Source organism: Onychomys torridus, chromosome 11 (genome assembly GCF_903995425.1).
Source record: "Onychomys torridus chromosome 11, mOncTor1.1, whole genome shotgun sequence".
NCBI lineage: Eukaryota > Metazoa > Chordata > Mammalia > Rodentia > Cricetidae > Onychomys > Onychomys torridus.
The window spans coordinates 31,704,076-31,730,061 of record NC_050453.1 but is presented as its reverse complement, the minus strand read 5'-3'; the positions used below and the strand labels follow the sequence as shown (position 1 = coordinate 31,730,061).

Here is a 25,986-nt window from a genome sequence, read left to right as displayed (position 1 = left end):
TTGTTTCTACCAGGACCTTGTTAGAAATAGTAATCATACGTTTGTTTAGAACAACTTTAGGTAGAGGGGGTAGACTCTGCATTAGAAAGCAATATGAGAATGAAGGTACTGAGACAAGAGTAGAAAAGCCTGAGATTTTGGCAAGAGATGGCTGGACCTGAACTTGGAAGCTATGATGGGAAAGAGAGCGAGGCATACGTAAGACACTTGAGGTGGAACTATTATGACTTGATGCAGCCTTCACAACGAATCATATTAATCCTCAGCAACCAGTAGCTAGGCATCTCAGACCATTTCCCATCACCACAACAGAATACATGAACCGAATAAAATAAAAGGAGTTTATTTTGTTCATGGCTCTGGGAGTTGGAGGGTTCGGGGACATAGCGGCAGCTTCTGATGAGAGATGTGTACTGTGTCGTTACATGGCAGAAAGGCTGAAGAGCAAATACATGCACAAAACAAGTGAGGAAACAAGAGGGAGCCTTGCTTGATGACAACCTGCCCTACGGAGACTGATGCAGTATTTGAGAGCAGCACCAGGGGTGCCCTGGGTGCTCCCTCCATTGTCACACTGGAGACCAACTCATGGACTCTGGGGGATGTACCACAGGCCACAGTTAGGGAAGACCCTTTCTTGAAGTTTATCTTGCACCAGTTTAAGAATAAGTGATGGTTTATAGGTAAGTATAAGAGAGGCAAGAAGAAGAGGTGCCCACCAAACTTTTAAGTAACGTGACAGGGAGGTCGGCTCAGGGGACTTAGGAACAATTCGAGTTTTCATTGGTTTTATGGTCCTGTCCCACTGGGTCAGGATGGCATTTCTGGCTCCATCCCATTTTCCAGGGCCCATCAGGCGGTATTGGTAAGGGGAACATGGTCCAAAAAAAACTTCCCAAGCTAGTCTTGGATCCTTGATGAACAGAAGTGGGATATTGGGTTTTGAGCCTATACACTGAGCAATCTCATCCATGTAGGAAATGAAGTTGAGTTTGTCTTCACTGGTATCTTTAATCACACCCCTATGGGCAAAAAAAAGATAATATTCATTAACCACCCCCTGTTCTGCATTTCCTGAGTTATAAGATTTACTTCTCGCCCTACCGCTTTGTTACTGCTATAGTAGGGTCAATCTTTATTTTGGGAATGCTTTTCTATGATGGAAAGTAAGACCGAGGGGAGTTTATTTAGCAAGTATGTCTGTGAGGGCAAATTTGTTATAGGAAGAAGAAAGGAAAGCATTTAGAACATAAGAAAGACATGATGCTTAAGCCAAGTCTGTCCAAATAAGATGCTGTTAACGAATAAACAGGATCAGAAAGCATTTCCTATGTGGATAGGGAAAGGAATAATTCCAGCTACTGGGGAGTCTGAGGCAGGAGGATTACTTGAGTTCAGGAGTTGAAGCCCAGGCTAGGTAACATAAAAAAAAAAGTTCATATACAGACATAACAATTATAAGATGCTATTTAAAAGTACAGGCCAGGATGAGGCCATCTGGGAGTGAGATCTAATTTTGGGGCTCATGAGAAAGAGGAGACTGAGCAAATTCAGATGAAACTCAGCCTGCAAGGTGAGAAAGTGAGGCAGGGAAACAGGGTCAAATGTGTGAAGTAGTGAATAGCATTTACTGATGTTTCCCATATAGCAAGCTAAACTTCATACCTTTTAATGAGCTGCTCCTTTTTGGTGCCTTCGGCCATCAGATTCTGGGATGGAGGTATGCTACAGAGTCCTGGGAGGAAGATCAGAAGCAACAGTAAAGACATTAGCTTTTCTTCTTCTTAAGTTCCGCATCTTTTATTTTTGGCCTCCCTCTGCTCCCGCCTCAGAATTTAGTGTGGAAATGCAGCACACAGGGGATTTCCTGGAGGTAAAATACCATTAACTAGGGAACATCATTGCCAGGTTCTCAGATGCTCAGCTGTGCCTGCCACACCAGACATCACATCTGCTCCAGCAGTTGCTGGAGTTCTCTCATATCCACTGTCATGGTCTTCCTTCCCTCTCTCAACACAAGCTATATAATACCGTGTAACACTCCTGTATGATTCGTGTGTGTGTGTGTGTGTGTGTGTGGTGTGTGTGTGTGTGTGTGTTCAAAGGGGAACATTTACAGCCACTACTCTTGGAACCGTGCAAGGTCAGGTGTGTTGTAGGGGGTATGACAATAACAAAACTAGTTATCGGGAAGCGTCCTGTGTGGTTGGTCTCAGCTCTCTCTGGTGTGTTGTGAGGACCACCTCTGGTGGAACATGGTCCAGGAATGGAGTAGTGTAAGGAAAAACTGAGTGCTTGTGAGAACACCCCAAGAAAATGAGAGTCTTGTGATCTGAGTTTCTTCAAATCATGGAATTGTTCGTGGAATGTGTTTTCATGCTCCTTGCAGGTGTAGTGGATAGCAGTGAGTTGACTTCAGATTACTCATTATTGATTGCTGCTGTTATTCAACTAAATGATCCTTGATATGCCTCTATAGGAAAAACATTTTTCTTTTGCCACATGCAGCTTATTCTTGTGATTGCATAGAGCTGAACTCATGAGAACTTTACTCATGTGCTCTCTCTCTCTCTCTCTCTCTCTCTCTCTCTCTCTCTCTCTCTCTGGTTTTTGAGACAGGGTTTCTCTGAGTAGCCTTGGCTATCCTGGAACTCGCTCTGTAGCCCAGGCTGGCCTCAAACTCAGAGATCTGCCTGCCTCTGCCTCCTGAGTGCTGGGATAAAAGACATGCACTACCACCGCAGGCCTATGTGACCTTTCTTAACCGTCAGAGTATAAACTGTCTGAGGTTTTGAATAAAGCTGGCATGAGAATTTAGTCCACCTTATTTATTGGCTCTAATCTCTCAGGTCCCACTGCTTCTAGAGTGGTGACAAACCTTTGTAGGACAGTCACAGAACTTGAACTCTGCCCCTGCTCATTTTAATTTTAGCCCATTGCAGGGACTCTGACCTTTCTCTAGTGGCCCAGCTCCCAGTGTCTAAAATCTCATTCTGTTCCTTTGGTTTTCTGGAACTTTATTACCCTTACCTACTTTATGTGAACCTGTCACTCTCTCCCCTCCCCCCACCTCTACAACCTCCTAGCTTCCTACTTGACTTAGACTACTGGTGACCTTGATAATTCACTCTGTCCCACATCCTGTTCTGGCCAGTTCTGCCCTGCCTGGTACCAAGTGGCAACCCTAGAGTGTGGTGCATTATCCTCAGAGTAAGGTCTGATGCAGCTCTGTGCCGTGTTTTCTGCCAGGGTTTTGTTATCTTGTCAAAAACTAGCAAGACTGTTTGCTAAGGTGCCTCTTGGAAGCTCTCCAGTGAACCACACAATTACAGACATGGTATGAGCCAATCAAGCTGTGTCTTGTCAACTGTATCATTTTAATAAGTATTTCACAGCTCATTATACATAAACAACACCAGGTATTGAAGGGTCTTCTGTGGTTTTAATGTAATTGGATAGTGCTGCAAAAGCACTTTAATTGGCTTTAAAGAAATACAAATTTTTGATAATTTAATGAAGGGTTCAGATTACTTTCTTGCAATATAAGGATCTTCTAAACTTGTCTTGCCCCCTCCTTTCATTCAAGTAGCATGTTTGCAGTCAGGCCTTGTGGTGCAGGCCTGTAATTTGAGTTGCTCAAGAGTCTGAGGCAGGAGGATCACAAGTTCAAGGCCCGCTTGAAAATTCTAGTAAAAGTCTGTGTCCAAAAAAAAAAAAAAAACTGACAATGTAGCTCAGGGATAGAGTGTTTGCCTGGCACATGCAAGCCTTGTGTTCAAATTCCAGCCCTAAAAGCACATATTAGACAAACCCACATAAATAACCAAATAAATAAGTATAAATGGAATATTATGAACTTACGAGAGCACAGGCTGCTTTAAAAATAAATATTTACTATTTTAGGTGTATGAGTGTCTTGCCTACATGCATGTGCTGAATCCCTTGAAACTGGTCATAAGCTGCCATATAGGTATTGGGTTTGCAGGAACATACAGTTCTTGTAGCCTCTGAGCTATCTCTTCAGCCCCAAGCACAGGTTTCCAAGTAAGGTTGGTGTGCTGTTTCAACTTCAGTGATTACTGATGATTACTTTTTTAATTTATTTATTAAGGATACCTGCTTGGCCCAGGTATCCTTAAATTCAAATGCTGTTTTTATATAAAAATAACACAGATGTAGTTCTTTAAAACGCTTGCTAACCTAACTGTGAGGTAGGATGCCAACCGTAAGAGCAGCAGTTATCCCTTAGTGGGTTTTCAAGGTAGCTCAAGTACTCTGCTAACTGCTTTGTAGAAAATACCCATTACAATAACCTTGAAAAAATACTATGTAGATGAAGGATCTGAGATCTTAAGAGGTCTTTACACAGCTAATGAATTTCAGTGCTGAGACTTGACCGCACAAGCTGCACCTCCGGTACCTTTAGCTGCTCAGAGTGGTAACTGATAGCGAGTAATACCCTAGGTTAAATATTTTTTATAAGCATGTGTGAACAGTTATGAGACAGGATAGAAAAACAGGGAAAATTATGGGGATGTGGAATCTGGTTGAAGCCTCTCTCCAAATGAGAATCAAGAATTCCAGCACAATTAATAATTTCTGTGAAAGCTGCCCATGTAGACACAAGATTCCTTTAACATAGAAAAGAATGTTAAAATAGAAACAAGCCATGCTTTAAGGCCTGCCTAAACCTGTGTTACTTTGAAGAATGGCTTTGCTTCTTTCCTAGATGTTTTCTGGGAAGATCAAAGAGAAGACAATTGAAACATGGCCTGTGAGTCTTCAGACCTGGAGCTCTTCCTTATCAGCTGTAATTCTATCCAGGGCATAGGTCCCACCTACCCTCTGAGTTCATTCAGGCTCAGCCTTGCAGGATGAAATTTAAGAATCCAACCGGCCTGGTGTTTAATCCCAGCACTCAGGAGGCAAAGGTTGGCAGATCTCTGTGAGTTCGAGGCCAGCCTGGTCTACATAGGGAGGTCCAGGAAAGGCACAAAGCTACACAGAGAAACCCTGTCTTGAAAAACCAGGAAAAAAAAAAAAGAATCCAAAAGATATACGGCTACTGTAAAGACACTTGTCTTAAAAGCCAAGATGTGTCTTACTTTGCTCCTAAGAGCCTTGTTTAATAAACTCCAGGCCTGCTTCATACTGGCTCATCCTGAAATTCTTTTCTGTGGTGAAGCTAAGGATCTTTCCTTACCTGATTGGAGGTCTCTGTGATTAGGAAGCAGCTCAGACTATAGGCTGCAGTGTAGAGCAGTGCTCTGCCATACCTAAAAGCCATTCTCTTAAGATCTTGATTTTATTCACAGGATGCATTATCTCAATATCATTCTTTGGAAGCAATATAAAATTTGGCTTTTAGTGACAAATGGTAGGAATGAACTAGAGTGGAATGGGATCTTTAAATTTCAGTTAATCTATTTCTTTCTTTTTTTTTTTTTTTTGCTGGAGCTGAGGATCGAACCCAGGGCCTTGAGCTTGCTAGGTAAGCACTCTACCACTGAGCTAAATCCCTAACCCCTAAATTTCAGTTAATCTAAACAATTCGATCAATTCAGCTACCCACTTCATCCCATCCACAGAATCAGCACAGCTTGCCCTCAGTCAGCTGGAATGACCTAAGCACATCTCTTATACTGTCACACAAATATGATTAATTGCTCATTAAGTTGGCTTCTAGTTTTATATTTAGCTCATGTCTGTTTGACTAGGTGAAAGGCAGGGCACTAATTTTAAGATTCAATTGATAGCATTTGTGTTTAAAGAGAGCAAACATACCTTTGAATACTCTTGTAGCCCATCGTGCTTGGAGCTCTGTGCCTGCTAAGATAGATCCTGTGAGGCTGATCAGGCCAATGATGGCTAATGTTGGTCTCTCCAAATTTGGGGGAAAGACACGCTTGTATAGCATGATCTTCTTTGTACAAAGGCTTTTGAGAGGTTCTTCAAAGAAAGGAAAAGAAAATTCATATCCTGTAGTGAAGATCACTACATCAATGTTGGCTTCTATTGTCCCATCTTCAAAGATGATAGAGGATTCTGTAAAATCTTTTATGCTGGTTTTCATAGTGACTTTCCCACAGAGGATGCAAGTCGGTAGCTCATCATTCACGATAAAGTTTGGTTTTTTCCTTTGGCAGAGGAAAAAATATTCACCATAGTTACCTACAAGGGACTTTAGCAAATGATTTCTTCAGTCAGTTGAATTAGATTATCTGCCAAGTCAAGGAAGTGAGTTGACCAGTATCTAATTTGAAGTTGGCAATCTGATAAACAATCACTGTTTATAGAACATACTGTCTCTTTGCTCTTTGTAGAAGTTATGTGGAAAATGACTCTTTCCTAACTTGATTCACAATTCCCTTTAAAAAAATAACACACACACACACACACACACACACACACACACACACACACACATACAGATAGAGAGAAAGAGGGAGAGACAGAAGTTTGCAGGGGCTGGTTCTTTCTTCTGCATGTTTTGGGGACTGGACTCAGGTTCTCAGGCTTGGTGGCAGATGACTTTACCCCCAAGCAATCTCACCAGCACTTTGTTTATAACTCTTTCCATTGGAATTCACTTCTAGAGCAGTGTGTTTTTGTTTCTTTTTCTTCCTTTATTTCCTCCTTTCCACTTTGGAGATTGAACACATGCCAGGCAAGCGGTTTACCCCTGAGCTACACCCATAGCACAGAAATGATTAAAGTATAAAGGTAGAGTATACAAATAATGATTTGATGATGGAATTAGGATTCTGTATCACTCAGATCTCCAGAAGTTATATTAGGTCAAGAGGAAATCAGTAAGAAACTATTTCTCTAGAAATAAAAACTATTAATCTATTTACACAGATGGTTATTTTCATCATTATACAATCACATCAGACATGGTATTTATAAAATTGAAAGCTCACATTATCATCTGCCACTTGTTTTTCCTGTACTTTAAAATAGATGTTGCTAAAGAATATTTGAGTTAGACATATATTATAATCACATTTAAATGACATTACATGAAGTTCAAAGTTTTTTTTCTTCCCAATATAATTCTATAGAGTAGTATATTAAGATACATTATTTCAGGAACTCCTGTTAGGAATTCACACTTCTAATCATGGTCAGTCTAGACATTTATTATCATATGTAGTGAGAGTCAACCATCTGTGTTCACTGATGCTACATGCATTGTATTTCTGGATAGTTGCAGTTTCAAGATGCCTCAAAGCCAAATTAAATATCATTTTAAATTGGAAATAAAAGTTTTCACTCTTAACTTTATTCTAGCATTGTGAATTTTCTACTGTTTTTACTAGACAGAGAATATGCCTTTTTCAAGAACTACTGTGGAACTTTATAGACAATGTCTTTGTTGCTGTTTGTTTTTACTCTTTTGTTCTTTTGGGAGGCCCGCTACTCAGCTCCCAAATAAGTCACACACAGAGGCTTATTACTACTTGTGAATTCCCAGCCTTAGCTTGGCTTGTTTCTAGCCAGCTTTTTTTCCCTTTTTCTTTTTTCTTTTTTTGGTTTTTCAAGACAGGGTTTCTCTGTAGCTTTTTGGAGTCTGTCCTGGACTAGCTTTGTAGACTAGGCTGGCCTCAAACTCACAGAGATCCCCCTGCCTCTGCCTCCCAAGTGCTGGGATTATAGGCATGCGCCACCACTGCCTGGCATCTAGCCAGATTTTCTTAACTTAAATTATCCCCATCTATCTTTTGCCTCTGGGTTTTTCCTTTTCTATTCCTGTATACCTTTCTTTGTTTCTTACTCCATGGCTTGCTGTGTATCTGGGTGGCTGACCCCTAGAGTCCTCCTGTTTCTCTGGCTATGTCTTTTTTCATTCCAGATTTCTCCTATATATTCTCTCTGCCTGCCATCCCTGCCTATCCTTTCTCCTGTCTTGCTATTGGCTGTTCAGTTCTTTATTAGACCATCAGGTGTTTTAGACAGGCCAAGTATCACAACTTCACAGAGTTAAACAAATGCAACATAAACACATCTTAAAATAATATTCCCCAACATTTCTTAGGGAAATAAGTTTATAACAGGAAAAACTAAGACAGTGCCACAGTTATTGAACATGTCAAGTTCTGATTTAAAATTTCCCATCAGAAACCCAAATTAAACTGACAATAAGATGCTGTCTCACTCCAGTTAGAATGGCTATTGTTTTTCTAAAAAAATGAGGGTGAAAATATGGAAAAGAAGAATACTTGTACTCTTGGTGGGAATGTAAATTATTCTCCAGCCAATATGGATAATAGCATAGAGAGGTTCAAAAACAATAACAAAAACTAACCATACTACAAAAATTAAGACTAGATCTATCACACGATCTGTCTATCTCACTTCTGGGTATATATCCAAAAGTACTAAAATCAGCCTTCCAAAGAGATATCTGTATGCCCATTTTAACTGTGGCATTATTCACAATAGCTAAGCCTCAATGCTCATCAACAAATACATGAGTAAAAGCCTCTCTCTCTCTCTCTCTCTCTCTCTCTCTCTCTCTCTCTCTGTCACACACACACACACACAGAGGAGTATTTTCAGCCTAAAGAAGAACGGAATCTTCCAGCTACAGAAAAATTGAGAAACTCAAAGAATATGTTACATAAAATGCATAAAATAAAAAGGTAAGTATTTCACTTTCATTTCCATATGTGGAAGCTAAGATCAGAATAGTGACTATTAGAGATGGGAAAGATGTCAGGGAAAGGAAGGATGGAGAAAAAAAGGTTGGCTTTGAATAGTAGATGCCACATGCATGTATGATACTTCACTGGTCCATGAAATTTATATATATTAGCAAAAACAGTGAAAATGAACCAAAGATTTCCCATGAAATAAAAACCTAAGTACCCTTTTGCAATTCTTAATCCATAATTCTCATGATTAAGTTGCAGCTCTTTATCAAAGTTTATAAAACACGAAGGCAGAACTTGTGCAATCATGTTACACCATCTTCTTGTTTTCACCATATTGAAAGGGTAGCCACCCCCTGAAGAGCGGCTTATAACCCAGGCACCAGTTCTAGTGCTGAGAAACACCTGAAAGAAAAACAAGATGGGTAAACACATGCCCAACACTTTGAAGTCTTTTTTTTCATTGATGTGTTTCAAATTATATTCTGGTTTTCTAGCATAGATCTATATGTGATCATATGTTCTTGTTGCTGTAATTATCCTAAAAACACATCACTTGATTTATATATGTTACGAATCTTCAATATATCATTATAGAATTATGAAAATAGGATTATAATATTTGTGAGTACAATATGTTTGTATTCTGGTGATTCTACATGTGTTTGTGGCATACATGGGTGCACATATGTGCAGAGGCCAGAGGTCAACCTCTGGTGTCATTTCTCAGGAGCTATCTACATGTTTCTTTGAGTCAGGATCTCTCATTTGTTCCTGGGGCTCAAATGTTAGGCTAGGCTGGCTGTCCAGTGAGCCCCAGGAATCTGCTTTCCCAGCAGTACACACAAGCTGGCTTTTTATGTGGGCCCTGAGGATGGAACATTGATCCTCATGCTTTTGTGGCAAGTATTTAGTTGTGTGACTGAGCTAGCTCTCTAGGCTCTGGTCTGGCAATGTTTTTTAAAAACACATGAATAATAGAGAACCAAAAGGTTTAGAAAAGCAATTGAAACCAAATTAAATAGAAATCTATTCTTTTGAGATCTAATAGTTTTCCTATAATATATGTACATGAAATAGATCTCTAACTTGTGAGTTGTTTAGAATTTCTAAAATCATCATGCATACTTAAAAATTGAAGATTTCTTCTATATTAAAACAAAGAACAGATCTGATTTCTAGTAGAAGCATTGGAGTCTGTGGTAATTTGAATTTCATTGACTCCCATAAGCCATAGGGAGTGGCACTATTTGGAGGTGTGGCTTTGTTGGAGAAAGTGTGCAACTATAGAGGTGGGTTTTGAGGTCTCCTATGCTCAAGCTACACCCAGTGTAGACACAGACTCCAGCAGATCAAGATGTAGAACTCTTAGATCCTTCTCCAGCATCATGTCTGCCTGCATGCCACCATGTTCCCAGATGATAATGGACTAGACCTGTGAAACTGTAAGCCACCCCAATTAAATGTTTTCCTTTATAAGAGTTGCTGTGGTCATGGTGCCTCTTCACAGCAATATAAACCCTAATTCAGAAACATTTGGCAAACCACCTTACCATTAGGTTCTAACATGGGGTTTAGACAGAATTACAGAGGGTTTATGTAAAATAAAGATGGCTAGGTGTTGCCTGTAATCCCAGAGTTTGGGAGTCTGAAGCAAGAGACTTGGTGAGGCCACATAATGAGATCCTATTTCAATATAGAAAAGTGAGAAACAGTTGTGGGGAGATGGACAGAGAGTAGGTGTGCAGAATGGAGAGATGAGGACAAGGATGCAGAGAGGGAGGGAGAAAGAGAGGGAAAGAGGGAGAAAGGATGTGACTGAGAGATTTGCCTTCTGTGGAATAGTTTGCCTAATTGGGTCTTATTCCCTAGAGAGCATTTTTTGAACAATGCCTGTGGTTAGGCATTCACACAGTTTTCCTGGAGACTTTTGGACAAGTTGTGTAAAGCACGTCTCCTGAAAGAGCAGAGCAAGAGTAGCTTTGGGGCTTTTCCTCACTTACCTCATGCCAACACAATTTACCAACTGGGAAGGTGTTTACAGTCTTGATAACTTCTCTGTAGGCACTACCCGTGCTGATAAGCGTGGAGACACTGATTTAGAAATAGTGTACCTGAGCTGCTGTTCTACTGAGCTCCACTGCGATGTCTCCTCCAGTGTTCCCAAGACCAACCACCAAGATGCGCTTGCCCTGAAAGGAATCTGGAATCCTGTACTCCTGGCTGTGTAGGATCTGCCCTTTAAACTTACGGATTCCTGAGGGAAGGGAAGGATGAAATGACCTGAAATGTTTAAGCTACAATTCTGCAGTACACAATGATAGGGAAGTCCCAGAAACCCAGAAGCATGTTGCTTGTATCGCTACTTCAGGAAGGAGAAGTGTGAAGAACAAGTCTTCCAGGAATTCAGTGAGCCCAAGTACAGGCCTCTTACAACCTGCATTGTTAAAAATACTTATCAGTGCTGGAGAGATGGCTTAAGATGGGTTAAGGTGCTTGCTGAGAAGCCTGACAACCTGGGTTTGATTCCCAGAAACCAGTGGTGGAATGAGAGAACTGACTTTTTCAATTTGTCCTCTGACTTCTGTATGGACACTGTGGTATGCACACTGTAAATATACACGAACATAATATAGTTCATGTAAAGTAAGCCTACGGATAACATCATATCAAATGGGAAAAAATGGAAAGCATCCCTGTACCCTCTGGGTCGGAGCACAGGTGCCTGTGATGACTACTTTTCAGTGGACTACTGGGATTCCTAGCTAGAGCAGCAAAGCAAGGGAAGGAACAAGAGCATTCAGTTTGGAAAGAAGGAAGTTTTCATTGTTTGCACATATGTATGATTTTCTATACAGAAAACACCATAGATTTTCCCCCACAAAACCTCACAAAAGACCATTAAGCAACATTGTAGGATATTAAACCAACACACAAAAATCAATATTATTGCTGTATATTAATGGAAAAATTTCTGATATAGAAACTAATAAAATTATTCCACATATAGTAGCTACAACAAAATAGCCTGGAATAAATTTAATCAAAACAGGACATGTATAAAAACATTGCTACAGCATGGGTTAAGGGATATGTCATCAAACCTGATGATCCATCTGAGTTCAGTTCTGGAGTTCAAACCCAGATACCATTTTGAATACTGCTTCTTTTTAAAAAATTTTTAAAAAATATTTATTTATTTATTATGTATACAGAAGAGAGCGCCAGATCTCATTATGGATGGTTGTGAGCCACCATGTGGTTGCTGGGAATTGAACTCAAGACCTGTGGAAGAGCAGTCAGTGCTCTTAACCTCTGAGCCATCTCTCCAGCCCCTTGAATACTGCTTCTTGAGAAATTATGGGTTGAATTATCACTTGATTCCTATAAGTAAACATATTTTTGAATAGGATATTCTATTTCTTTGTGATTGATTTTCATAAGATTTCTGAGAGATGGCTCAGTGGGCAAGGGTGCTTCTTATGCAAGCATAAGGATCCGAGTTTGGATCCCAGCCTGCTGTAAAAAGCTGGCTATGGTCTCACTTATGCCTGGAACCAAGGTGCTGTTGGAGGTGAAGACAGGATGTTTTCTGGGGCTTGCTGGCTATCAGCCTAGCAGGAGGGCCAGTGAGAGACCCTGTCTCAAAGGAATAAGGTGGAAAGTGATAAAGCAGGATACCCAACAGCCTCCTCTCACCTTTGTGCATCTGCACACAGGCACTTGCACAAACACTGTGTATATGATGCACAACAAATACTATGATCACAAGAACGTATAAAAAATAAAGGAAAACATTCAAAACTTTACTTACTAATTGCTTTCAAGGTCACTCTGAACTGGCAGAACAGGAGCAGATTTATTACATTTTAGTAATCCTCACTTCCCTGACTTTATTTGTTACACCTGAATTTGAGTGAATGCCAGCTTCCTAAATAACTGATTATGACCTCAAAGATGAAGGTTTGCCAATCATGAGTATGTCAAAAAGAATGTGTTGAACTGTTTTCAAAGGGGATTTCAAAGCACCCTGATCTGAGAGGTGTAATAGGCAATTTTTTTTTTTTTTAAACTGAGGATCGAACCCAGGGCCTGTGCTTGCTAGGCAAGCGCTCTACCACTGAGCTAAATCCCCAACCTTAATAGGCAATTTTAAAGAGTGAATGTATTAATTTAAATATATAATTTCTGGTTCATTTTCTTTAAAAACTATCTGTCAAGCTTTTTTATTCTCTTCCTTCAAGGTTTTTTTTTTTTGTTTGTTTGTTTTTTGTTTTTTGTTTTTTTGTTTTTTTGTTTTTTTTGAGACAAGGTTTCTCTGTGTAGCTTTGCGCCTTTCCTGGAACTGGCTTTGGAGACCAGGCTGGCCTCGAACTCACAGAGATCTGCTTGCCTCTGCCTCCCGAGTGCTGGGATTAATGGCGTGCGCCACCACCGCCCGGCTTACTTCAAGTTTTTAAATAGACCAGCTCTGATTCAAATGACCTATAACTCACCCCCAACCCGCCATTAAAGCCTTCTTAAAAATGACAGATATGATACTTTAAGTCTTATTTGAATGCTATATTAAAGTGGACATGTATGATAAAGCTCCAACCACAGCATTTATATTAGTATATAAATAGTAAAACTGTACACAAAACAGTACTTTTTACTATTCAAAGTAATTTTGTGCATATAATTTCCAAGCAAATACAAAAACATTGTCTATAAGTCTGCAGAAGTATTTTCAATTATGAGCAAGTCATTTTTCTTCTAGAAGAACTGAAAGAGTATTGATGATCTCAGGTAGAAGTGACTCACCAGGGAAGGACTCCAGAGGTAAACGGGGGCTCAGGAAATGCCCGGTACAAACCATGACAGCATCAAATACAGCTCTGGCCTGTCTGCCCTCTGTCTCTATGACAACATCCCACTGGCCAGTTTCAGAGAAGTCTGGGCGTTTTGTTACACTGCACACAGTAGTCTATAAGCAAAAGACAAACGCTTCTTTTGACTCTCACACAGTGACTGGTATAATAAGCGCCTGCTATTTCAAGTAGACCAACTGATGATCTAAATAAGGTTTGTTTATTTGTATCAGTTATCTCATTCTTAGAGAAATTAAGTAACATGAATGTTCTCATAGGTGCTCCTATGTGGACCAGGACATAGGACAACTGAATCCCTTCATTGAAAGGATAAAGCAGGACTTTTTTCTTGGTCAGAAGGAAATGAATTAAAATTCCTGATGCACTGGGAAAAGCCAGGAGTGCAAACTCTCCTCTACCATACTTTGTATGTTGAGAGTTGTAGTCCTTTCTTCCCAATGGGTTTCATAAATAGAATTATTTATTTATTTATTCTTATTTTATTCTTATGAAAAAAAAATTAAGTTTCATCCTAAATGAGACTGTGGTGGTTTAAATAGGAATGGCCCCATAGTCTCATGTTTGAATGCTTGGCCCATAGAGAGTGCCACTATTAGGAGGTGTGGCATTGTTGGAGTGGGTGTGGCCTTGTTGGAGTGGGTGTGGCCTTGTTGGAGTGGGTGTGGCCTTGTTGGAGTGGGTGTGGCCTTGTTGGAGTGGGTGTGGCCTTGTTGGGGGAAGTGTGTCACCATGGAGGCAGGCTTTGAAGTCTCAGATGTTCAAGCTATGCTCAGAATGGCACACAGTCTCCTTCTGCTGTCTGTGGATCAAGATGTAGAACTTTCAGCCCCATGTCCAGCGCTATGTCTGCCTGCACACTGCCATGTCCTGTTATGATCTACCATGATTATAATAGACTAAACCCCTAAAAGTATAAGCCAGAGAGACCCATTGAAATGTTTTCCTTTATTAGAGTTGCTGTGGTCATGGTATGTCTTCATAGCAGACTTTGACATTTAGAGGAGGAATTAGGAAATTCAGTATTTTAATAATTTAGTAAGGAACAGTGAGGAAATTACCTATCTTATTTAAATCAAGATAAAAGTCAAAGAAAAGTTTACTTTAATCATCTCATTTCCATTCAGTTGCTGACTGGGCTAGCTTCCATTCATGAACTTTCCATAACCCAAATTATCTTACCTTAAACTGAATACATTTCAGGAGGCCAAAGTGCTCAGCAAATTCTCTAAGATAGTTCCAGAATTTCTCATGGTCCATAAAATTGGGGTAATCTTCTTGGTATGGGAAGTCACTGTAACAGGACATTTCCTTGCAGACATTTGTCACTAGTGACTTGTAGACCCTGGTCATCCCATCCTTGGAATTTTCCTGTAGTGGAGGTATAATTAGTCTGGAGGAAAGAAGGAACAAAGCAGAAGAGAACCCCCGTTGCCTTGGTGGTTCATGGGTGTCCAACTGAAGGGGGTTCAGAGAAATTATAATTCTATTTATAATTTTTTTTTTGGAGATGAGGATCAAACCCAGGACCTTATGCTTGCTAGGCAAGTGCTCTACCACTGAGCTAAATCCCCAACCCCCTATTTATAATTTTAAATAGTTCTAGACCCAGCATTGGGCACCCATGCTGTTGTGATAAGACATCCTTATTGGGACTGGAATAATTAAGCACAGTATCTTTGCCCCATCACAAATAAGCTGATGACAGTACAAAATTGTCCTTCCATGATATCACAAATGTAAAGCTCATGGTCAGTCTTGGCTGGCTGTTTCTTCTTCACCTGTCATAGTGACTTCCTCCACTCACTCTGGACATTTCTCTCCTTGCCTTTATCTAGGGAACTGCTTGATAGTTTTCCTAATTACACTCTGTGCATATTTACTGATTGTATTCTTTCCATTAGCACTAAAAATATCAAGGACTCTAATATTAGGAACAAAACCCAGCCTCCCTCATTAGCCTTTTCTCCCTCCCTTCTATATCAACTGCCAGGAAAGATTCATCATGGGCAGGTAACATCAGTTTCCTCCTGTATTCCTTAACCCACTCTCTGGTCTTGATCTCTATCACTCAAAAACAAAATAGCAAAAGCATCTATATTCTAGGCACTAATAAACTTCATATGTCTCCATCTCTCTCTCAAGTTTCTTCTTTCCCTGTCACTTTGTCCTAGAGGCCTTCCAGGACTTAAGAGTTTGCAGCAGGTTACTGTTGGGGCCCCACAGCACTGGTGATCTGAACCTTAGAGCTTCTCATGCTGCATTACAATGACCTATTTACTGTTTCTGTCCTTTTCTCGACTATGTGAAGGGTGGTGGGGTCCTTGCCTGTTTTGTGTGTGCCATTGTATCCTGGCAGAGGGACATGATAGGTACATGTTGAATGAATGAGTCTTCCATAAGATCTGAACATGGTCTGGGGGTTGGATCACCACTACTTTTACTCCAACTTCATCCTCACAAATGCGTTATCCTCTTTATTTACCAAGACTGTCCTGCTCGCAGGATGTGGCACTCTGCTACCTTTAGAATTTGCAAGTCCAGAAATCATCACAAACTTCCAAACTATGTGGATCTTATATTATCAGATTCCACTCCTTTTTCCATTCTCTTTTCCATGTCCTTGCCTATGCCTTGCCCATTTCTACGGCTCCTTACATCTCAGACTACATTCCACACAGCATTTATTGTGGCACCACACACATATTTATCTTGATGCAGTGAACTCCTGTTTGGATCACCAAGTGAGCAGAAGCAGCCCATGACTGGATTATGGTTGCTGAGACAGGAATATGTGAACTACGCACGGCAAACTTCCATAGTCCCCCGAAGTCACTACTTCTCTCAAAGCAGGTGGGTTCCAAGCCCTCATCCAAGCAGCACTTGATAGATGACAGGCCACTCACACCAGCTCCAATCACTGCAACTTTCTTGGCCATGGTATGCTCTGTGTGAAGGTCAAGGAAGGAAAGCTTTGTATGGTAGAGTCAGAAGACAACCTATGTAGTATCAGAAAAGCTCCTATTTACTCTTTGGGTGGAAGTTGAATCATAGTTTGATTAAAAACTGCAGGCTCTGGAATTGGACTGTTTTGATTTAAGTAGTACCTCTATTTAGTTGTGTGACATTGGACTAGCTGTCACTCTTCTACATGCCTTGCTTTTCCCATCAGAAAAATGGGGGTGATGATGATCACTAGAGTTTTTGTGAAGGTTAAATGACCAGTATTTGTTGGAAGAGTTCAGAAGTACACGTGTTACTAGTAAGTGCTCAATTAAATCCAGTTGTTTTTATTACCAAGTGTAGCTAGTATATTTTACCTCGTGGGACTCCTACAACCCCTCAGTATTAATGGGACCTTTCACTAGGGAATAGGATGGTTGAGGGACAAAGTGGGAGAGAAAGATATCTTGATAGAGGGAGACATCATGTGGATAGGGAGTAACCTGGTACAGGGAAATTCCCAGGAACCCACAAGGATGACCCCAGCTAAGACTACTAGCAATAATAGAGAGGGTGCCTGAACTGGCTTTCCCCTGTAATCGGATTGGTGACTACCCTAATTGTCATCATAGAGCCTTTGAGCTCCAGGAGTTCAGTCGAAGAGAGGGAGGAGGCGATTATATGTCAAGATCATGATGGGGAAATCTACAGAGACAACTGAACCAAGCTTTGGGAACTCATAAACTCTAGACTGACAGCTGCAGAGCCTGCATAGGACCAAACTAGGCCCTCTACATACGGGAGACAGTTGTGTAGCTTGGTCTGTTTGAGGGGCCCCTGGCAGTGGCACCAGGATATGTCCCTGGGGCATGAGTTGGCCTTTTGGAGCCCATTTCCTATGATGGGATGCCTTGCTCAGCCTTGATGCAGCGGGGAGGGGCTTGGCCCTGCTGAATGGACCAGACTTCGTTGACTCCCCATTGGAGGCCTTACCATGTTTTTTAGAAGAGTGGATGGGGGCTGGTAAGAGGCAAGTGGGAGGGGGAGCAGAAGGAGGGATGGGAGGGGAAACTGTGGTTGGTATGTAAAGTGAAAAAAAATTAAATAAATAAAAAAGATATAGGTTCTTCCAGGGGACCTGGGTTCAATTTCCAGCACCCACATGATACCACACAACTGTCTGTAACTCCAGTCCTAGAGGATCTAATGTCCTTTTCTGACTTTCTTGGGAACCTCTCATGTACATGCTTCACATACATAAATGCAGGTAAAATGCTCGTATATACAAAATAATAAACTTCTAAAAATAAAATGAAGTTAATAACCTAAAGAAAATATTTTGAAATACACAAAATACTTCTATGCTTAATATGTTAAATAAACTTATAAATTAATAATAAAAAGAAAATGTGTATGAGAAAAGAATCTATTTTCAATAAAAGGGAAAAACAATAAAACAACATACCAACTGGGCAAATTGGCATGGGTGGGCAATTTAAGAAAAGAATAGTATCAGTCAAGAAATACATAAAATCTGTTTGATCACATTGATAATATCAAGCCTGGGGTAATATTCTCCAGTTTTCAAATATGATGTTTGGAGAATGGGGCTATGTTCAGTAACTTAATACATATACTGCAATAAAGCAACTCTGTATACATGCACCGCTCATCACAGTAGAATTTGCCTTGGGAAACTAAGAGAGGATGTGTGTATGATGCCCACAGGTCCAGCAAAAGAAACCCAGCATGAGTGTTCCTCACTGCTGATATCTGAACCACTCTGAGAGGCAGAGTCTTCCGACAGGTACCATCTGGTACTTCAGCCAGCGTGGGTGTGCTGCTGAGCTGAGGGCCTGAGGTGTTCTACCACCCTGTCACTGAAGCTCTCTCTTCCCCTCTGCTCATGTTTGAGGGATTTCCCAGGGCTTCCTGTTCCAAACATCCTGGTATTCAGCCCTCTGTGTGACTGGGTGTCTCCATACCTGGCTCATTGTGTATTTCTAAAATCTGTATCTCTTCCATTTCAACTGGGTTCAGTTGGGAGTCTCTTAGTTTAGAGTGAGTTAGGGTAAAAGGAGAATGGACTTCAGAAGCAGCAAAATAAGATTTGAACTTTGCTACTGAATAAGAATGGATCCATACACTCATATATTTAAATCTTTAGTCACCAGGGAGTGGCACTATTTGAAAAGATTAGAAGGACTAGGAGGTGTGGCCTTGTTGGAGGAAGTGTGTCACTCAGGGTGGCTTTGGGGTTTCAAAAGCCCATGCCAAGCCCAGAGTCTCTCTCTCTCTCTCTCTTTGCTTGTGGATCAGGATGTAGCTCTCATCTACTGCTCCAGCACCTGCCTGAATGCCACCATGTTTCCTGCCATGATAATAATGGACTAGCGCTCTGAAACTGTAAGTAACCCCTTAATTAAATGCTTTTTCTTACAAGAGTTGCTTTGGCCAGGTAGTGGTGGTCAATGCCTTTAATCCTGGCACTCAGTGAGGTAGAGGCAGGAGGATCTCTGTGGGTTTGAGGCCAGCCTGGTCTGGTCTACAGAGTGAGTTCCAGGAGAGCCAGAGCTACACAGAGAAACCCTGTCTTGATACCCTCCCCCTTCAAAACAAAACAAAACAAAAAAGAGCTGCCTTGGTCATGTTGTTTCTTCACAGCAATAGAACATTGACTATAACAGTTATTGACAAGTTATTGACTTGCTTCCCCTCCCAACAACAACTGACCAAAACACTCTCAGATGTGCTGCTGGTAAAATAAGAAAAATACCTATGTCAATGGACTTGTGTAAACAATATCATATTATTTACATAAAAGGACCCATCACAAAATATTTACATGCTGTTCATTCTCCACATGATTGTTTTCTTCCTTCCACCCTTTCTCCTCAGGAGAGAGAGTTTCTGTGGACAAATTTTACCAACAAGTTTGGAAACATGCAAATGTGGTGAACATACCTGTGGATTCTATTTTGAGTTGAGAACACCTGGATTGCTACTAACCAGGAATGAATGGCCTTCACCAAGAAGAACACTTGAATTGCTAGGCCACTAAGTGAAGGCCTGAAGCTGTCAGATCTCTGCTCGCTCTGAGAGGACGGGGTTTTAGTTAAACTGGTAAAGTGAAGAATAGGCAAGTGGAATAGACTAGCAGCAAAGGAATCCGTTCACTGCTGGGCCCCAGGGACTCTGGGTGCAGGGACTGAGTGAGAGTGGGAATATGACAGAGACTCAGAGACTACATCTGAGAAATAGTCTTAGGAATAACAAAAGCACGAGCCAGGCTGGGACATGACATTAGGAGGAGAGAGGCAGACATACAGACAGCACCTGTGGTAGGTCCTGTGACAGCAGATGGCCCTGGTAAAGTCCTGGCAGAGTGTCTTTTCCAAGTCTAGAGTGGACCATGGGATAAAACTGGACTGCAGGACCAGTCTTTTCAGAGCTGATTATAAGCCATAGAGACACGTTTTGTACACTTCAATATTGGTATTTAAGGACCATGATCTTCTGATGGAGGTAGTAATTTGAAAGTGTGCTTTATATCGGTAAGGGAAGGTCATGAGATGGAAATGCAGAGACCTGAGTTCTACTTGTTTCTGCCTCTAACCAGGTGTGTGACCTTGGCCCAAATTCTTGAAAAGTACAGTTAAAGTAGCTTCCTCTTTCTATCAATTTGGAAGTATTGTGTCTGAGACCAAATTACTCGTAAAATAAAAACAAATCCACAAATGAAAGAAAGAAAGAAAGAAAGAAAGAAAGAAAGAAAGAAAGAAAGAAAAGCAACACAACCCCCAAGCAAAAAACTCAAAGCCCAACGAACAGCCAAACAAAATCCAGAGCCAAATAATCAGCTCTGAATTCAAACCCGAAGGGCTAAGAAAAAGCACCATGTACCATCTCTGTCAGTTATAAAAAATGCTAAAACATGAGAAATACTGTGTTGCTCTCTGGCTAGAAAAGAGACCCGAAGGTCTGAATTTAGATCTTTGTACAACCGCAGAACTCCACTTCATACCTCAGCGGCCAGCAAATACTTTGGAGATATGGAAAGACACATGCGTCTAGCAGATCGCAGAATCAACTGGGATGTCTTGGAGATGGCCATTTGATGATGAGCTCATCCGACTCAAGATCACTGTGCCCTGCTGTGCTTTTCCTCTTTGGGTTTCCAAGTGTCACTCATTTCCAAGTGTATATCAGTCTAAGACCAGCCCAAGTCAGAGTAGGATCACCGAAGGACCCATGGCTGTGACTGACACAGGACCTTCCTGTTGGATGGCCTACTCCAGATATGCTCTGTTTTCTGTCCTCCTTAATTCTACTGCCCTAACCTTAGTCTACAGGCTTCAGAAGCAAACCATACTCCTGCAAAAACACACTCTCCATTCACCCTCTGCAAGAGCAGTTTCTGGGAAAATTTCCTGTTGAAGGCAAAACAATCCAGGGCACTTACCTTGCAAGCAGAGAGCAGATTCTTGGACTCAAAGTCAAAGGTGAGAAGTCAAAAGTGGTGTTTGTTTGATGACACAAGGAAGAAGTTTCTATCTCAGAGCCTTGTTTCAAGAACAGAACAGACTTTGATCAGACTCTTCTCAGTTTAACACAAAAACCAGTTGCTTCTTCTACCATACTGTTGACAACAGGGAGTTGAATTAATAGGAGCTTGACACTTCCGCAATCTCGGGGGAAGGGCTGAGTGACGACACAGAGTGCGGCTTTCAGATAGGAAAGAAAGGAGTCCCGCCCCTTTCCCACACCCTCCGCAGAATGAGAGCACAAGGCACTGAAAGGCCATGCTATTATCGTCGCTGCCTTTAGAGGGCGCCAAACTCTCATCCTTCTCAGGGACACCCTGACTTCATTCTCTGTCTTAATTACATATTTTTATTCTTGGAGATTTTTTTTTACATCTATTCAATGAAATATGATCATATCTGCCAACTCCTCGCCAACTTCCCTCACCCTCCCAATACATTCCAACATAATGGCTTCATTTTAGTTTGATAACGTGTAAGTACACTTAGTACTGCCCGTATGTAGATGATATGGGTTCATTGACTGGAGTATGGGGAACCTACCAGTGGCCATACCTTCAAAGAATGACTCTCTTCTTCTTCTTTTTTTAAAATTTTATTTATTTATTAAAATTTTTTCCATTTTACATACCAACTCCAGTTCCCCATTCCTCCCCTTCTCGCGCCTCCTCACCTCCCTCCTGCTCTACCCCCATCCACTCCTCAGAGTGATTAAGGCCTCCCATGGTAGTCAACAAAGCCTGGCTTACCAAGTTGAAGGAGAGCCTAGCCCCTCCCCATTGTATCAAGGCTGAGCAAGGTATCCCACCACAGGAAATGGGCTCCAAAAAGCCAGATCATGCATCTGGGATAAGTCCTGGTCCTACTGCCAGGGACCCCCCAAACAGATCATGCCACATAGCTGTCATCACCCACATTCAGTGGGTCTAGTTCGGTCCCATGAAGGTTCCCGAGCTGTCAGTCCAGAGTCAGTGAGCTCCAACTAGCATGGGCAGCTGTCTCTGTGGGTTTCCCCATCATGATTTTGACTCCCTCTTCTTCTTCTTTTTCTTTTTTCTTTTTTGAATGCTGAATGCCGTTTATTGAAGGAGGGAGGAGGTTTTAAATACAGGCTTACAGCACAATGGGAGAACCCCGGTGGGCAGAAGTTCACTTCTGATTTTTTTTTTTTTTTAGCTGAGGATTGAACCCCAGGCCTTGAGCTTGCTAGGCAAGTGCTCTACCACTGAGCTAAGTCCCCAACCCCGATTCTGATGTTTTACCGTCTTTCATCTAAGCTGTTAATGTCCAATATGCTGAATACACAGACAAGGAGCTTCCCTTAAGCATTCAGGAGGGTGGAATCTCGAAGGGAATTAGCATAGGGAGGATATCAAGGTCAAGGTCAGCAAGCAATGCTATAGTTACCCAAAACAGGGGCCCTCCAGGTCGCCCCCTTTTACTAAAATATGAGCTTCTGACTTAGGTTGCATGGGATGTCAGCAGGTCACCTTACCCATCATGGAGACACCTGTCCAGGCCACACAGGCGTTCTGTCCTAGGTTGGTGAGCGCCCCCCAGACATTACCTGTCTCTGAATACTCATTATCATACAGGCTCAATCATGTGAGAGCTGTAGAGTTAACTGTTGCCAAAGATCTCTAAGTGGCGCTGGGCTTGCAATCTGTGTGTTCGACACAGAAAAGACCAACAGAAATGACTCTCTCTCTTTTTTTTTTTTTGAAAGAAGATGTAAAGTTTACTATGGAGTTGACATGTTTGGTACAAAAGGCTCATTGATTCTTAGAGAGTTATATAATTGCTTAACACTAGATTGAGTCCATGTTCATTTGTGACTTTCCCTTTTATTTGCAGAAAAGATGTTTTACAAGGGTGAGGACAATAGTTTCGGAATTATTTTTAATATTGCTTTGATGCTCTTCACCAAAGGAAGTGTCACTCTGGGCAATCTCAAATGCCCCCTTCCCGCCTGGAAACACCAGATCCATATTCCTAAACTTCCAGAGAATGGTGATGGTTCATTCTGACCTAGAGGGAAAGTGCGTACAACTTCTACGAAGCAAGGAACTTTCATCTACTTGCCATGTTCTCTGTTTTCAAATAAACCTCTGGTGTAAGTAAACAAGCTTAAGTTCTTAGATTGGGTATTAGGCAAACTGTACAGTCTGGCTAAATGTCCTCACTATTCATTTTATATTTACAGCCATACATTGTACTCGTTATAGATGGATGAAAAACAGAACATAGAGTGGTTGTCTTGCTTGAGGTTCCTGTGGAACTACTAACAGTGGGAGCAGGGGCTGTCTCTGACTCTTTTGCCTACTTTTGGGACCCTTTTCTCCTTACTGAGTTGCCTTGTTCTCATTCAATATTAGGGGAATGTGCTTAGTTTTATCATAACTTGTTATGCCATAGTTGGTTGACATCTCTGGGATTCTTGCCCTCTTCTGAAGAGAAAGGAAGAGGAGTGTTTCTGGGGAAGAGGGAATGGGGGGGAGGCTGGAATGAGAGGAGGGAGGGGAAATGGAGGTCTGCATATAATATATGAAAGACGAATAAATAAAAGAGAAAGATAGAACATAGAAGCAACCGCAGAAATGACTCTCTTCTTAAAACAAAACAGAAGCTATGAAAAAATAAAAAGGAGAAAATAGTCCAGGCCACCACATTCTTCCATGCTTGGTGTTCTCTCCCTCTCCCTTCTCTCTTCCCCTTCCTCCCTCTCTTCTTCCCTCCCTCTCCCCTTCTTTCTTTTTCTTCAAGACAGGGTTTCTCTGTGTAGCCTTGGCTGTCTTGGAACTTGCTCTGTAGATCAGGCTGGCCTCAAACTCACAGGGATCCACTTGCCTCTGTGTCCTGAGTGCTGAGATTAAAGACATGCACCACCACTGCCTGATGCTTGGTATTTCCTACCTACAGATTTGTGGTCTGGACTTTTAGGGTTCACAAGTGGGTGTGTCCCTCAGATTGGGTCAGCAGAGGGGGCTGTAAAAACTGAGGACATAAAATCCTTTCTAGACGTTCACCTGGTCTCAGGAAGAGAAACTGAGGAAGTAGTAGTGGTAGTAGTACCAGGGAATCAGGGCTTGTTCTTACTTCCTCTCAATGCTTGCAAGTCACCAGAGTGATGGCGGTCCATCTAGGCTTGTTGTTGAAGGATGCTCTTCACCATGGTTCACTGACCATTTTCTGAACCAGAAGTCAGAAATGCAAACAGGAGGAGTCAGGAAGGCAACATGAATAAAGGTGGATAGATAAGACCCTACTGGGAAGCCCAGTGGTCTGCTCAGTTTAGCTAAATGCTGTCATTTGGGAGCAAGAGCCTAATATCTCAAGGCTCTGGGCTCTTTCCTTTCTTCTTTTTGAGACAGGGTCTCTCCATGTGCTCTTTGTCTTTCTAGCTTTTCAATTTTGCCATCCTTTCGTGTGAACTTTCCCCAGTGCTGAGATTACAATCACATGCCACCATCCGTAGTTTGCAGGTAAAATACATTTTAGGGATCTAGCTGTACATCCCTCTGTGATTTCTGATTGCAAGCACCGCTTATAACGGTGGGATTTGCCTCGGTAAGCCAGGAGAGTATGTGTGTATTGTGCCCATGGGCCCAGCAAGAGGAACCTAGCATGAGTGTTCCTCATTCTGATATCTGCCCTGCTCTGAGAGGCAGAGTCAGTCTACAGCTGTACCTCCGGCCCAGGAGCCAGCATGGGCGTGCTGTTGAACTGAAGGCTTGAGGTGTCCTGTGACCCTGTCACTGAGGCTCTTTTCCCCTCTGCTCAGGCTGGCTGTTGTGCCATTAGGTGGGCTTGGGGACTCTGTCCCTGTGGCTTTGTAACTTGCCTCACAATCAGGTCAGAAAGTACCGGGTACAAAAGCAAATTGGATTTGCTAAGTAAAAGGAACCAGGAGAAGTTCTGAGTCCTCAGACCTCCCAGATTCCATTGGTTGCAGTGAGGGATTTCTCAGGGCTTCCTGTTCCAAACTTCCTGTTCCAAACTTACCCTCTGAGAGGTTGGGGTGGGGGTGGGGTCTCCTGGCTCATTGTGTATTTCCAAATCTGCAGCTCTTCCATTTCAACTGAATTTATTTGGGAGTCTCTTACTTTAGAGCAAGCTAGGGTGAAAGGAGAATGGTCCTCAGAAATATAGCAAACAGGGTTTGAACTTTGACTAATCTTTGGACACCCCCCCCCAAAAAACCCTAGAAAAACACTGTGAGATACAGTATTTGTATAAGAAAAAATAAATCCCGAAGCTGAGAGTGATGATTCATAACTGTTATCCCTGTACTCAGTTGTCTGACATTAAAGGATTGTAGTGCATTTGAGATCAATTTGGATTATGTACTAGTACCAAGCCAGACACAGCTACATAGCAAGACCCTGCCTCATAAAACCCAAAGAACAGCAAAACAGGAGAAGAGAAAAAACCCACATCAAAGGATTGTGTATTAAACAAAGCGCTGCGCACAAGAATATTTACTTGGTGACCATCCTTGGATCACTCATCGCCTCCTGCCCTACCTCCTTTCTAGAAAAGGTATCTCACAGAGTTAGGTTTAACATTGGGATGTGAAAATGAGTAGGCAAACACAACTGTAGATTCCCTTGAGTTGAGAAGGAGGCACCAATTGCTTCTGTACTGGCTGGTTTTGTGTGTCAACTTGACACAAGCTAGAGTCATCAGAGAGGGAGGAGCCTCAGTTAAGGAAGGGCCTCCATGGTACCCAGCTGTAAGGCATTTTCTCATTTAGTGATCATTGGTGGTGAGTGGTGCCATCCCTGATCTGGTGGTCCTGGATTCTAGAAGAAAGCAAGCTGAGCAAGCCAGAGGAAGCTAGCCAGTAAGCAGCACCCTTCCATGGCCTCTGCATCAGCTCCTGCCTCCAGGACCCTGCCCTGTTAGAGTTTCTGTCCTGTCTTCCTTCCACAATGAACACTAATGTGGAAGTGTAAGCCAAATAAACCCTTTCTTCCC

General features: G+C 41.8%; 1 protein-coding gene across 1 annotated transcript; it reads right to left on the bottom strand.

Moving 5' to 3' along the window:
- Positions 1-327: 327 nt before the first annotated feature.
- Positions 328-21,132, bottom strand: LOC118592735 (dimethylaniline monooxygenase [N-oxide-forming] 4-like). The gene is made up of 9 exons (XM_036201764.1): positions 20,928-21,132; positions 16,330-16,521; positions 14,705-14,893; positions 13,458-13,620; positions 10,769-10,911; positions 8,872-9,059; positions 5,785-6,137; positions 1,666-1,735; positions 328-1,022 (listed from the first exon to the last, which is right to left on the bottom strand). The coding sequence occupies exons 2-9, from the start codon at positions 16,459-16,461 to the stop codon at positions 587-589; spliced, it is 1,674 nt and encodes a 557-aa protein (XP_036057657.1). The 5' UTR covers positions 16,462-16,521; positions 20,928-21,132; the 3' UTR covers positions 328-586.
- Between the last annotated feature and the right edge of the window lie 4,854 nt (positions 21,133-25,986).